A 14,886-nucleotide genomic window follows, 5' to 3' on the forward strand; every position below is an offset into this window, starting at 1 on the left:
GAGTCAGCATCTTTACAAAATAAAGATGGCGTCTGCTTCAGGCATTCGAGGAAACCCCTCTGGCAATCCTGGACAGAGTCTTAGACCTACCAGGAGGACCGTGACCTCATCAATAGCCCCTGTTAGAGAAGGTTTGCCCCGTCCTGGTGGTCTTATACTAATGGAGTGCCTTGGGTCTGGATCATATGCCACTGTCTATAAAGCAATGATGAAGGTATGGAATAGTATAAGATATTATTACCATTAAGTGGAGAAAAAGGGTAAAGGGTATAGCTAGTAAAGATTGGAGTATTTTAGCAAAATTTTGACTACATCGGCATACTAAAATTTTTGACAAATTTGGGTCAAATTTCCAGATTTTATTTGATAAAATTTTCTAGCTCTACATTTTGATACAAGTTTTCGTTTTAATTTTTTTAGTCCAATAAGAGGATAGTTGCTGTCAAGTGCATAGAGAGAAAGAGACTAAACTCTGCGTCTGCTGAAAATCTTTTTACCGAAATAAAAGTGATGAAAGGAATCGACCACAAGCACATTGTACGCATGCTGGACTTTGAAGTATGGAAAAAATAATTTTTTAAAAAAGAGAGAAATGGAATAAATAATTCTTTTTCTTTTTTAGTGGAATAGTGAACATATATTTATCATGTTAGACTATTGTGGTGGTGGGGATCTCTCTCATTTCATTAGTTCTCGTAAAACTCTTAAAGAATCTCTTGCGAGGAAATTTCTCAGGCAATTAGGTGAGTGGGCGATAAAGAAATAATTTTAAAGTGGTATTTTATTATGATAGCACTGGCAATGCAGTTTCTAAGGTCAAAGGGTATAGCTCATATGGATCTTAAGCCACAGAACCTCTTACTGACTGAACCTCCTAAGACGATACTTAAAATAGCAGGTATAAGAATAATTAGTATTGTTTTATTAAAGTATATACTGTATATGGCTTTTGGAAGCAACTTTAAAAATTCATAAAAAATCTAATTTTGATTGGAATCAGCTCAAACTTGCTACACAACACAAGAACATGTATATGCATCAGAAAATGTAATAAAAATGGAGAATTCTCACTTTGTCATTTTTGATGAAATTTGGCCAACGACCCTGTACTATAGTACAGGGACTTTGGCCCGATTTTTGAGTAACTTTAAAAATTTGTAAAAAATCCAATTTTGATCGAAATCAGCTCAAACTTTCTACGCAACATAAGTACATGTATATGCATGAGAAAATGTAATAAAAATGAAGAATTCTCACCTTGTCATTTTTGATGAAATTTGGCCAACGACCCTGTACTATAGTACAGGGACTTTGAACCAATTTTTGAAGCATCTTTAAAATTGTGCATGTGTGAATGAATCGTTTTGTGTATTAGATTTTGGGATGGCTCAATTATTAAAAGACAATGATCACGGTGCTTCATTTAGAGGGTCACCATTATACATGGTAAAGTCAGTTACCATAGAATACAAATGATCATTATTTTGTACATTCATCACTTCACAGGCTCCAGAAGTTATGCTTGGTAAGACTTATGATGCAAAAGTTGACCTCTGGTCTATAGGAGTCATTCTATTCGGTAAACATTTAAAATAATTTTTTGATATCCAAAATAAAATTATTTTCAAATAAAATGCCTGATTTATTTTCTATTATAACACTTACCTAGGTTTTAACCAATAAAATTTATTTGTTTTATTTAGAAATTTTGTATGGATTTGCCCCTTATCATTCAAGCACAATAGAAGAGCTTCATTTAAGAGTTCTCAACGACACTCCTATTGTGGTAAAATATTAAACCCCTTTAAAATGATACACATGGTTAAACTTGATTTATTAGATTCCTTCTGTCCCAGAAACTTCCTCAAAATGTAAGGAGGTATTGCGAGGACTTTTGGAGAGAGATCCATGTCAAAGAATCTCTTTTGAAGAGTTCTTTGATCATCCATACATTGACCTTGAGCATATGCCAGGGCCAGAGTGCCTCAGTAAAGCTGTAAGTGAATCATTATTTATACAAGTACATGCAGCACATCAATTTTTATTTTATTTCTATAGAGAGAGCTTGTAAAGCAAGCTGTAGTTAAAGACAGTGATGGAAAGTACAGTTCTGCAGTTAACTATTACTGCCAAGCATTGGACTATTTTGTACCTGCACTAGATTGTAATAAAAATACTAATAATTGATCTTTATTTATAGCTGCTCTTTTTGTATAGATGAAGAAGATCATCGTACTAAAGAAAGCTTAAAAGATATGGTATAGCTCCTGTTTGATATTCTTTATTTGCTAAATTATAAACAGATAGAGCAGTATATTGCTAGAGCTGAGTATTTAAAGTCACTGGTCAGAACACAAAAACCCTCACTGAGAGATACTGCAGGAGAGAATAGGAAGAGAATACTAGGTCAGTCATTTAGAAGTGTGAATATTGAATTTAATCAATATTAATGGAATCTTAATTTTTTATTATGTAGAAGAGATGCAAGCTGAGTTTCCCCAGTTAAAAGATGTTCATTCTCTGATTGAAGAAGCTGATCAGTTGGAGGATAGACATTCGTATCATTCTGCACGTGAGATTTATAAAGAAGCTGTCTCGATACTTTTACCACTGATAGAAAGTAAAAATAACATTGAAAATGCTTATTTCATTATTTTGTAATTTTTATTGTGGTTGGATTCATCTACATATAAATGTAATGTATGTTGAGAAAGTTTAATGACCATTTCTTTATTATTAGAGGCTGATAGTCCTGAAAAGAAGAAATTAATAGCCTCAGAAGTACAGCCAGCAATATAACACAGTTACAGTTACTTCAATTTCCCATTTCAATCTTTTGTAGGTACAGGTATTTCTTTAAAGAGGAGAAGAACTAACTGTTTTATTAGAAGTAAGCAATAGCAATAGCTAGGCTACATGTACGTACAAGTATTTGATTAACAATGCATTTGTACACATCCTGATCACCAAAAGCTGTTTTGTACTAATATAGATAATATATACTGTATAATTCATTGATGTTCATAAATTTGCTGTTGTATTCTTTTAGAAGAAAGTTCCCAGCTATCAAAGGTCATCATCTTCTCCTTCATCTGCCTCTAGTTTGAAATCCACCATCAACGAAAGTGAGTGCTGTATTATGTGCGGATTATTCATGAAATCTTATGCTTCATTAACCATTCTTTAATCGCTTCTCAATTTTTTTCCTGTAGCATGTCATGTCCAGTGACCCAGTGCTTTAAGATCACTGAATTTATAACTTCAAAAACTTCAACTCCATGTAAAGTCAATAATTAAGAAGACAAGTTATTATATTTGTATGTTTATACATCAATTATTGTCTGCTAAAATATTAATAAACTACAACACATCTAACTTCTTGTCCAATAGCTTCTAGCCTTACACTGAAATACTCAGTAGGTTCAGCATAGAGGTCATCAATAATAGCAATTGTGACATTAAGGCCTCCATACACCATGCAACATGTTGCTTGCAACATTTGTGGTTACTTTGATCTTTTGCGCAATTTGTTGCAAAAATAGAACTGATTTCTATTCTAGGCAACATGTTGATTACAAGATCAAAGTAACCACAAATGTTGCTAGCAACATATTGCCTGGTGTATAGCCTATTTAAATTCCATTAAAATATCAGTCATTAGCTACAGATCTCAAACTTCACTTATGAAAAAATGATGACCATGACAACCATCTCTACTTATTTCTACACATGCATAAATAGCATTGGAATTACATGTATTATTTACTTTCTGATGTTTTTAATTTAGTCCACTTGTTAAGGAGTGACATTACTCTCACAAACATGTGTTTATGTTCCAATCAAAATTGGATTTCTTATTAATTTTTAAAGTTGCTTCAAAAGCTATGTACAGTATTTGTAGTGCTTGTCAGCTCATGAAGCTCATGCTGTTTAGCTCACTTAGCATGCTTTGTGGGGAACCCTGTATGGAAGTATATACCCATGGCAAACTAATCCTTTCTATAGCTACCAATAACCTACACAAATTCTAGGAAGACACGTACGCATGCAGTCGTGCATGCACTTTTATAATAAATTAAAATGTTCTTTTAATTTTCATATTTTGTACTTGTACTACTAATCTGTGTTCATGACTCTATGTATACTACTAGTACATACTAAGAATTAATTTTGTTCATTTATGTACCTGTACTAGTGTACATGTATACAATGACTATAATGTTATTATCTTTAGTAAGCTTCCCATGACACTGAAATAGTGGATAAAAAGATTTAAATTAAAAACAAAAAATCAAAGGCAATAGTCTAGTATAACAAAAACAGCAAAAATAGTAACTCTGTTGTTATTACAGTATAAAAGTGCAAACTACAAATTCTAAAAATAACAAACAATGCATAATTATAGTTACTGCTTCTAAATAATAATTAAAAATATAGAAGTATGTGGCAGCAAAAACTACTAAAGATTATGATTAAAACAAATCAACAACTGATTCACGACTAGCACAGCGTCTAACATCAGTAGAACTTGGTACCATAGCTCTCCTTTGTTGATCAACAGTTAGATGTGATTCAGTGACATCTAAAAGAGGATCATCATCTTCATCTTGTTTCTTGAATAACTTCTTAATTAGAGCATCATAACATTTCATATGTGATAACTGCAGGTAAAGATGATAAACAACAATCAAAATAAAACTAAAAATAAAAACAGATAAACAAATATTGTACCAGATCAATACTTTACTCTCATCAGTAAAGGCTACAGATAGACCAACCATGAAACATAAGTTAAACAAGAACCAAACTTCAAGTACATTGTTCATTCTTTTCTTGTAAACTCCACCAAAACAATAACCTAATGATAGCACAATAGCTAACATTGTCAATAGCATTGACAATAGGAAGTGCTGTGACTGAATGAAACTGTCAACTAAAGTAACTGATAATAGTACTGGTATCCTAGCCACTAGCAGTAGACCAGGCCAGAACCGATACTCGTCTTTCATTGGACCACTATAAGCATCAATAATAGGCTTGAAATGATTCCAAAATTTTTTGAAAACTTTGAAATTTGAAAGATACTTCTCATAAAATGGATTAAGGAAAAGGAACAGTGTGTATGGTATGACAAAGAAAATAGACACCAATAGGGCAAATCCAAATAGTCCAGCATGCTTCCCTTTAGCATATTCAACATTAGGATTCTCATACCATAAACTAACTGATCTTACTGACTCATTTGTACAGTGAAGAGTTACCTCACGCTTGTGTAGTACAATAACAATAGTACGTACTAGTTTAGTATATGAGAGAAGGAAGAGTGTAGATAGAACAGGAACAGCATGAGACCCCATCAGTCTTGATATCTTACCATATCTCCCACACAATTGTATAATGATAATGATAATGATCCACAGGTAGAGAGGGAAAGCAAACTGGAGCCATTGTTTAGCATAACTGTCCATACCATTGTAAAAACATATCTCAAACCCAAAGTCTAAGTTAATCCATGATATGACTTGACTCAAGACTGGTAATGCTCCTTTCCTTGAAAAGACTGGCTCGTATAACTTGACAATGTTAGCATAAAACAATAGACCATTGAGTGTACCGACTGATACTGTTAAATTGAGAGCAATGAGTAGAACCACAAGTAGTACACCCATCACTGCAAACAGAGCAGCCCAAGCTATCATCATGTAATTATCATGACAATGTCCACACTTGTTTGATCCCATTAGTAGGCTGTATCCCTCTGTACATGATCCACACATTCTGTGTCCTCTATTATCCACACATTGAGTATCAGTGTGATTGAACTGAAAGGTAACAGGATTAGGAGAACAATAGAGGAGACAGTCCTCATTGATAATGCATGCATTAGGATTGGTTTCATTAGCATTGAAAGGTGTACTGGTATGATATGTTCCAATCCACAGTAGACCATTGTGTGTAATGTGTAGGGTATTTATATCACATGTGACATTCTCTCTTGAAACACTGCAATCACAAACACCTGAACTGTTTACACTGAAACCAATAGGACACTCATTAAGAATAAATGAAGTACCTAATTTAGTTCTGTATAATGTATCAGTAGTGATGACAAGTGTAATGTTGTGTTCTCCATAATGGTTGATATATTTTGGTGTGTACTCAATCAGTGAACAATTATTAATGTATTTGTCTATCACTATTGTTCCATTTATTTCTATTCTTATTCTTCCATCAGTAAGACTATATGTGTTATTATCAGAAGTGCGTCCAAATAAAGCAACATTATATTTCAGTGGTTGACCTATAAAAACACTTTTTTGGTCATCATCATACCATATTGGTGTGGTTTCATTGCTGTCAGGATCACAAAAAGCAAATGCACTTGGATCACTTGATGTTGAAGGATTGGTGCTGTTAAACAAATAAAAGAATTCATAGAAATCTTTATCACATTTATCTAGTGACCCATATATATCAATTCCAGCTACTCTAGCAGTATTATTTTTTAATATAAGAGGGATTGGTGACACTCTATGCTTGTGTGTGAATGCACATGCGGTTTTTTTATCAATATAAATTCCTCCTCCTTTATAAGTTGCATGATTATCAATAAACTCCAAGTTAGCTGATGGTGATAGGGCCACAACAGATGAACCATTTATTGCCATTCCTCCTCCAACTACTCCAGTATTATTCTTAAATACTAATCTATTTTCTACTGTTACTACTGAGGCTATAATCACCAGTCCTGTTGATAGACTATTTGTAACAGTAACATTATTAAGAATGATAGAATGACACCCTACTATCTCATTTCCTTTGTTTCCAACAAGTTCAGTATCTATAACACTGATATAAACTGATGTTGATAAACCTCCGTTAATGGATAAACCATACCGATCATTGTCATGTATTGAACATGACTTAACAGTAATAGCAATATAATGATTACTTAATTGAGAGTAATCTCTATTAATTTGAAAAGATAATCCATTGTTGAGAAATTGGCAGTCTTCAATTACAATAGTCAATCGTGATTCAACACCTTTAATATTGCAATCTTGCAGTGAATCTGTGTAAAACGCAAAGCCAAATCCATCATCTACATGAAGTGTTGATGAATTGGTAATATACAGAGAAAAAAGAGATTCAATTGACAGATTACACTCAACATCAAAATCATACTCGCCATTTGGTGAACTGATGATATTAATATTATTTATAATAACTGATATATCATATGAGGTACCATGTCCCATATATAATATTGTGAAGCTGTCTTTAGTCAGAGTAACATCAGTCAGTGTTAATGAGTAATGGTGTAATTCATTGTAACACACTAGAGGTGGAAAATAGTCAATATTTAGTGAAACACTATCAAGAACTGAAGATGTTATCTTACTATCAAAAACATTGGTGAAACTTAATTGGCTTAGGTCTTTAAAAATAGAACCAGTAATTGTGATGTTACTTGAATACATAAATTGTATCCCACCTTGTTGGAATGATAAGTTACTGAAACTGACATGACTGCTGGTAGTGACTGTTATAGACCTTTGATATGAGTGGTAGTGAATAGTAGGAGACTGATCCAGTCCATGTAGAGTTATATTCTGTACTGAGTCCATTGTAAAATTAAAGTTAACGCTACTAGTTCCAATGAAGTAGAAGATGATGTTATTGTATTGAGACATATTCCCAGCATACACTGATAAAGGATTACAAGGTGACTGAGTAACTGAACTGCAGTCATCAGACACATAATACTGACCAGAGGAGACACTGCAGGAGCTACTGAAGAATAAGAGAACAACCACTAACAGGAGAGACATAGATCTAGCTACTGTCTGTACTGACTGACTAGTGTATACTTGCAAGCTGCGAGTGATGACTTATATAGACTACTTGTTCTCCAAATATGGAAATCTGATGCATAGTTGTGATGATTAGATTCAATCTAATTAATAGTACAATACACTACAAGTCATTCTTTTTAGTTGATAATATCTGAATTTTTAATTTTTTATAGATGGTATTTATAACCGTCTATACTAATCCTTTAATTTATGATTTAACACAATTTTTTGAAAAGAAGATGAGGTAATCCAGAAACACTTGTACTGCAGCTATTGCTTTGTCAGTATCTGTTTATCTCAATCAGTTTCTCTTTTCTTCCAAAGAGTCAAAGTTCAACTCCCAGTACTCATAGTACTGGGATGCTTTATGCTCAATAGAGCTATGGGAGACAATTCTCCCATAGCTCTATGCAGGACTTAGTATGGACACCGATGGTCTCTAAATCCCATAGAGTACTAAAACTGCCTCCACAGTACTTTGAGGGATATAGAGACACTGAGTTTCCTTTGATCTCAAAGTCAACTATACTACAATTAATGCTTAAAGAAAAAGATTATGCCTCAATTACAAATTTACAATAAGGGAGGAGAGAGAGGGAGAGAAGGAGAGTTAGTTAGTGAATGACATTGTGATTGTATCTGCTTTGCTTCATTACAAATGAATGTGGGTGTTTATGTTAACAGGTGGGGATTGCCATGTTTCTTAATTTGTGCATGTACTTGAACAAATCGGAATTCCAGGAAGACATGTACATGATACAAGTGCAGCTGTACTTTGCATAATTAAAATTTTTTTAAGAATTATTATATTTGTACTTGTAGTACAAATCTGTGTTCATGACTTCATGTGCATACTAGGAATTAGTTCATTTATCCATCAGTACAATTTTGACTGTATACTCCAATACCTTGCCACATAAGTGTTACAAGAGTATAGCTAAACAAATTTTGGGTATTTTAGCAAAATTTTGATCACATAAGCATACTAAAATTTTTGGCAAATTTGGGTCAATTTTCAGATTTTATTTGATAAAATTTTTAGCAATGCATTTGAATGCATGTTTTATTTTTTAGTCCAATAAGAGGATAGGTTATATCAAGTGCATAGAGAGAAAGAGGCTGAACTCTGTAGTGGCTGATCTTTTTACCGAAATAAAAGTGATGAAAGGAATTGATCATAAACACATTGTATGCATGCTGGACTTTGAAGTATGGAAATAAAAAATAAAATAAAAATTCCTTTTCTCTTTCTTCAATGGAATAGTGAACATAATTATATTTATCATGTTAGACTATTGTGGTGGTGGGGATCTCTCTCATTTCATTAGTTCCCGTAAAACTCTTAAAGAATCTCTTGCAAGGAAGTTTCTCAGGCAATTAGGTGAGTGGGCGGTAGTAAAATAATTTTAAAGTGATATTTTATAATTTTTATTATTATAGCACTGGCAATGCAGTTTCTAAGGTCAAAGGGTAAAGCTCACATGGACCTTAAACCACAGAACCTCTTACTGACTGAACCTCCTAAGACGATACTTAAAATAGTAAGCATAACAATTAGCATACCATATAGTGGGATTTATTGACAAAGGTTTTATTTTGATGAATTGACAATTTAAAATAAAACTTCAAATTTTATAACCATCAAAAATTTTGTACTTTGTACCACGTGTATACAAAAGCACAAATTTTTTTACTTGTCAAAATAAAACTTGCCAACTGAGGAAATTTACTTCAGTTTTTGTCAAATTTTTTTACTCGTCAATAAATCCGACTACACTGTAGGGTATACTATTATATACAGTACATGTATGCATGTACTGTGCATCATCTTTGGAAGCAACTTAAAAAATTTTTTTTTAATTTCAAATTTGATCAAAATCCACTCAAACTTGATATACAGCATAAGAACATGTATATGTATCAGGAAAAATTATAAACTTAGAAAATTTTCTCCTATACAGTCATTTTGGCAAAACACTCTGTACAGTCACTTGAGCCAAATTTTAAAGTATCTTTAAAATTGTACATGTGTGAATGAATATTTTTGTGTACTAGATTTCAACTAGTACAACTTCAACTCCATGCAAAGCCAATAATTATAGAAGACAAATTATTATATTTCTGTGTTTATACATCAAAAAATTATTATTGTCTGCTAAAATATTAATGAACTGCAGTACTTCAATACACATGTACACTCTTTATTGTCTCACAGTTCTAGTGCATCACTCAATGAAAGAAAATACAATTTTATACAACAAAAAAACTAATGGTAAAATAAACTCACTCAGTAACTAAAGTTTTAGAAATGCACAATAACAAACCAAACATAGTTATTTTGCTGCAATTACAGCAGAGTTTTCGTATTTTGTTTCTTCCTCCAAATTATTATTCATTTCCATGTAAACGTCATCATAGATCTCTTCATCATTATTATATGGAAGCATCGGCAGTGGAATAGACTGATTTTTACTCTCGCGTGGCATACTAGATCTAATTGCAGTTTCATGACTTTTATAATCATTAACTTCATTAAAAATAACTGGTTCATTTGTTGCTGTTGTTGTTGTCATTCTTTGCTGTTTTCTGGTACTTCTTCCACAGAAAAACCCACCCACTGTACCAACGACACCAAGAATGACAAGTATAACATAGCCCATTACACCTCCAACCACTACACTTGAGTTCAACGAGGACTGGTTCGGTTGTGTTGTTGGTAGTATAGCTGCAGAACATGGCAAAGTCTTCTCAACCGTTATTGTTATTTTAGATATTGAAGGGTTTGTATTTCCAATTGTAGCACTAATCAAAGTAGTTTTTGTGTAGACTGTTGATACTCTTGATTGAATTGTAATTGGTTGAGAAAACATACAAACTTGTGAGGATATTGGAGTGGGTGCTATGTAAACACTGGAAGTGAAATAGATCCCACAAGTCATGCAATTGACAGGTGTTGTTGTTGTGGCATAAGAATTATAGATAATTGTGATGATGGATGGTTCTATTGTCAGATTGATGCTTGATTTATCAATAGTAAGTCTCCCTAATAACACAGCATTATTTTGGTTATATACCAGAGGGAAAGGAAGATGAGAGAGATTAAGAGTTGCACTGTAGCTTCCACTGTAATTATAGAAATCAAAGCGAGTGACATTTAAAGCTTCACCTATGATTCAAAGATATATGATTTATGTAAAAAGTGTTTGTCTGTACCTGATAAACTTTCAACTTGCAACTGAACAGTTGATATTTCTCCTGATTGCATTATTCCATGATAGTTGGACATGTCAAGAGTCATTTCTGTACTATCAATAATCAGGGATGAGTTACTAAAACCAATCTGTATATCTGTGTGTGAAAATATTGAATCTGATAAACACTGTGTTATACTTACAATCATTGTCATGTATTCCTACAGTACATTCTGTAATTGGAAAGACTACAACTTCTTTTCCAACAGCCTCTAGTCTCACACTGAAATACTCAATAGGTTCAGCATAGACGTCATCAATAATAGCAATTGTTACATTTTGTAGCGTCTCTCTATATCTAAATGTGACCACTGCACTCATTGACAAATAATCAGCTCCATCTATTATATCAATTATATATATACAGGTAATAGTAATGTTTATTGCATTATTTACCTTCTGCTGTGTCCACTTGTTGGGGAGCAACACTCACTCTCACTGATACTTCTTCCTCAACATCCACCTTTCTTTTCAAATAGATAATGACTTCACCATTTCCTTCTGATGCAATAAATAGCTCTTGAGTGAAACTGACTAATGGATGAGTAACATGTGGATCTATTGGATTGAGACCCATACCACCTGAGAATGCATATCCTCTATAAGGTGGCCATCCATACACTGAAAGAAATAGCCTTCCTGAATTTCTTGAATGGGTGAATTTATGAGTACCAGAAGTTGAGGCAGAAAAGGCATAACCGGCAATTGTTCCATTAGGAAAATTAATTATGGAAGTCCATGAAATAGAGCGGAGAGTATTATCAATTATCAGGTAGTTACTAAAATATTGATCATTTGGTACAAGGATACTCACACCATTTAATGTTGTAAAGAGTGTTGTATACTCTATTGAGTGTAAGTACTGGCTTATTGGAGGAACTGTATTAAGTGTTGGGTCACCATAAGTACCTCCATTAAAGTTTCTACTTGTTCCAACATGCCCCACATATATTGGTCTGTTAGCTACAAGACTGCAGTAAGAAGTGTTAGAAGTATTGAACTGATAGACTTGGCCAGAGGAGAGAGTAGCATTAACTGTAGGACTGGTGTCACATTTCCTTTCAATATTAGTTCCATTCCTGTGGGCAATAATCTTATAGAATTGACCAGTATTCCTATTATGATGAGGAGACAAGAGGAATTCTGTACCCCAAGTGATAGTAGGAGGGACTTGTGTTGCCATAGGATCAGTGCCAATAGTTCCAAGTGGAACCTGAGCAGCAGTGTGACCACTAATAACGGTCAATGGAGCATCTGAAATAGTTTTAGTTCCAGAGATATCAGCATAAGTTTGGTACACTTTTATAGTCTGCCCTGCATGTATGACAAATGTGTTGTTTTCTCCTGCCAGGTATGTCTTATATCCACTGTTTGGTGATTGTGGATTGATTGGCATTGTAATGTTAGCATAGTGACTTGGTACTATGGTGACATTGGTGTTATTCATGCATCCAACAAGGAGAAAGTATCCAGGAAAGTTACTGTAACCATGAGATGAAACTGCATAATATACATATGAATTTGTTGGTTGAGTGTGACACGGAAGCCCAAGAAATGAAAAGTACCCATAAATGTTCTTACTCCATGCAACAACAGATACAGGCTCAGTCTCTAGTGATGTAATATGCAGGCCTAACTTTCGATATGGATAGGAGGATAAGAAGACTTCATAATTCAATGGTATAGCAACAACATCAGGATCTCCTGCAGTGGTTGTACCAGAGTAGCTAAAGCCTTCATCAAGAGACTCAATGCTGTATTGAACTGATGTACTCTTGAGTGTGTGTACTGTTAGTCCGAGGTTTGTTGCTCGATAGAGACTCATTGGAAATGCCAAATAAAATTCACTTCCATAAGATGAGAGGCTGCTAGTGCTAGCTGCAATTGTAGTCAATAAGAACAAGTTGGTACATGCAATTAAAGCTTACTACTGCATTGCTGAAGTAGAATAATCAATAAAAAGAGCATTATTTCCGGAATGACTGCTGATAACTTCATAATTTCAAGGGAATTAATTATCTTGAGCAAATAAACTCATGCTTTTTATGCAAAATTGCAAATTATTAATAGAGGCGTGGTCTACTTTATTAAGATAAAATGGCGGAAGAGTCTTCAAAGAAAGAAGAGAAAAGAATTCTATACGACCTGGACATACCTTACGAGTGGCCAGAAACAGTCCTTATATTAGTAAATATACTTTTAGTAACTGATGCTTATTTCTATATCCATAATTTATGTATTTTAGAATGAAAATGATCATCAGTCCCGGCTACTGACAAGATACTCACTGCAGCTCTCAATGGTAAGCATACATACAGTGCTATACAAAGGTAGAGGGAAAGAAAAATATAATAATGACTTTTGATTAAGCCACAAAAATTCCAGAATGTCCCACTGTATTTATGAATAATATTAACACCATATAGAGGGTAACGTGAGTAAAATTTGGTAAAGTTGCTAAATTTTGAGTCATTGGCCGATTTTAATTTGGCAAATGGCTATCAAAATGCTGATTCACCAAATTTAATTCCCTCCATAATTTTCTGCTATAAATTTTTATATGTACTTATGTTAATTTTTTATGATTTCTCCTTAGCTTGTAGTTGGTTTGCTTTAGCTGTTCTGAAAAGCCCAACAAGGTACAAATAATCAAAGAGCTCTTATAATTCAGTATACTCTAGTATTACTCAGTATACCTCAGTATATTCTTTTGTAGATTATTAGGATTGTCATCACAGCCACCCTCAGTCTTATCTGACCTCTTGAATAGTCGGTTGTCATGGCAACTCGTACTTAGCAGGTGTGTACAATGTACATGTACACATAGGTGGCGGCCGGGTCGGGCCAGGATGGGCCATGCCCGACCAAAAATTTTGACCGGAAATCAGAAACCAATTAATGGCATCATTTTTAGTCATGAAAAATTACCATGGCTAGCAAGAGACAGTCTTTTCTGCTTTCCTTTGTCAACCAGCCTTCCAAGAGGACCAGAATTAGTACTTCACAGACTGTACAGATTAGATAGGGTGCCTTTTGGGCATATTTTTAATAGTATTATATGTATGCGTGCATTGAGTATTTGCCCAAAATACCCCCCAAAGGGAGTGTGGCCAAAATTTACGGTGCGCTTTGCCTGCCATTTTTTGCCCAACTAATCTTATAATTCTACTGCTGCCTGTGCATGTACATGTATAAGTGTTCTTCATGTTTATTGATTTTTAGTGATGGACGTCAGTTAGCAGTGGTACAGGAGTCTGTCATTGAGATAAGGTGCATGTACACGTATAATTCTCTTTTAATGTTGTCTATTAGATCAATATTAGATGATTTTACTACAGCACGTGCTGCAATAAAAGGTAATTGTGTCAACAGGATTTTTGCAGCATTTATTATTGTAATCATGATGTCATTATTAATTAATTTTGATTGATGTTGTACATAACTCATTGGAAGTCCAAATTTTGACTGTAATTTTTTTGTCATGTGACCATGCCAAAGCAAAAACAAATATGGACAAATTCTTGCATAAAAAGACAAAATCTTGTCATTGTTAAGTTGAATTTTTTTACGTTTACAGTAAAAAGAGTAGAGTATAGATAACTATGCTTGGTATACTGCTGTACTGGTAGACATAACTATTATCTGAATGTAATTTTACATTGAAACAAAAACAACTGTCAATCACATACATGTATATGTATCCTTTGACCCAATGTATTAATAGTTTTGTGTAATTTCAGGAAATTTCTATGTAAAATACTATAAAAAGCCCAAGCAAT

At 33.7% G+C, this 14,886-nt stretch overlaps 3 protein-coding genes and 1 long non-coding RNA gene across 4 annotated transcripts in view; 2 read left to right on the forward strand and 2 right to left on the reverse strand.

The window, feature by feature from the left end:
* Nucleotides 1–18: 18 nt before the first annotated feature.
* LOC100635405 (serine/threonine-protein kinase ULK3-like) lies at nucleotides 19–3,350 on the forward strand. Its single transcript, XM_019999534.1, has 16 exons — nucleotides 19–214; nucleotides 421–558; nucleotides 623–743; nucleotides 794–898; nucleotides 1,376–1,446; nucleotides 1,507–1,579; nucleotides 1,704–1,786; nucleotides 1,841–1,996; nucleotides 2,059–2,164; nucleotides 2,218–2,258; nucleotides 2,304–2,406; nucleotides 2,477–2,620; nucleotides 2,741–2,781; nucleotides 2,843–2,890; nucleotides 3,050–3,125; nucleotides 3,213–3,350. Exons 1-14 carry the CDS (start codon nucleotides 26–28, stop codon nucleotides 2,858–2,860), a joined length of 1,389 nt encoding a protein of 462 aa, XP_019855093.1. The 5' UTR covers nucleotides 19–25; the 3' UTR covers nucleotides 2,861–2,890; nucleotides 3,050–3,125; nucleotides 3,213–3,350.
* Nucleotides 3,351–10,929: 7,579 nt separating this feature from the next.
* On the reverse strand, nucleotides 10,930–11,274 carry LOC109583986 (uncharacterized). Its single transcript, XR_002185799.1, has 3 exons — nucleotides 11,251–11,274; nucleotides 11,070–11,204; nucleotides 10,930–11,022 (listed from the first exon to the last, which is right to left on the reverse strand). It is a non-coding gene; the product is annotated as an uncharacterized LOC109583986 (long non-coding RNA).
* Nucleotides 11,275–11,495: 221 nt separating this feature from the next.
* Nucleotides 11,496–12,932, reverse strand: LOC109583983 (uncharacterized). The gene has a single exon (XM_019999532.1). It carries the CDS (start codon nucleotides 12,930–12,932, stop codon nucleotides 11,496–11,498), a length of 1,437 nt encoding a protein of 478 aa, XP_019855091.1.
* A 260-nt stretch (nucleotides 12,933–13,192) lies between these two features.
* The window catches only part of LOC100635532 (neuroblastoma-amplified sequence-like), an 18,097-nt gene continuing 16,403 nt past the window's right edge, over nucleotides 13,193–14,886 (forward strand). The window contains exons 1-6 of the mRNA XM_019999543.1: nucleotides 13,193–13,294; nucleotides 13,353–13,409; nucleotides 13,704–13,746; nucleotides 13,824–13,907; nucleotides 14,330–14,377; nucleotides 14,420–14,463. The gene's annotated coding sequence lies outside the window, so the exon portion shown is untranslated. The remainder of the gene's footprint in view (nucleotides 13,295–13,352; nucleotides 13,410–13,703; nucleotides 13,747–13,823; nucleotides 13,908–14,329; nucleotides 14,378–14,419; nucleotides 14,464–14,886) is intronic.

Source organism: Amphimedon queenslandica, unplaced genomic scaffold, assembly GCF_000090795.2.
Source record: "Amphimedon queenslandica unplaced genomic scaffold, v1.1 AMPQUscaffold_13258, whole genome shotgun sequence".
Taxonomy (NCBI): Eukaryota; Metazoa; Porifera; class Demospongiae; order Haplosclerida; family Niphatidae; genus Amphimedon; species Amphimedon queenslandica.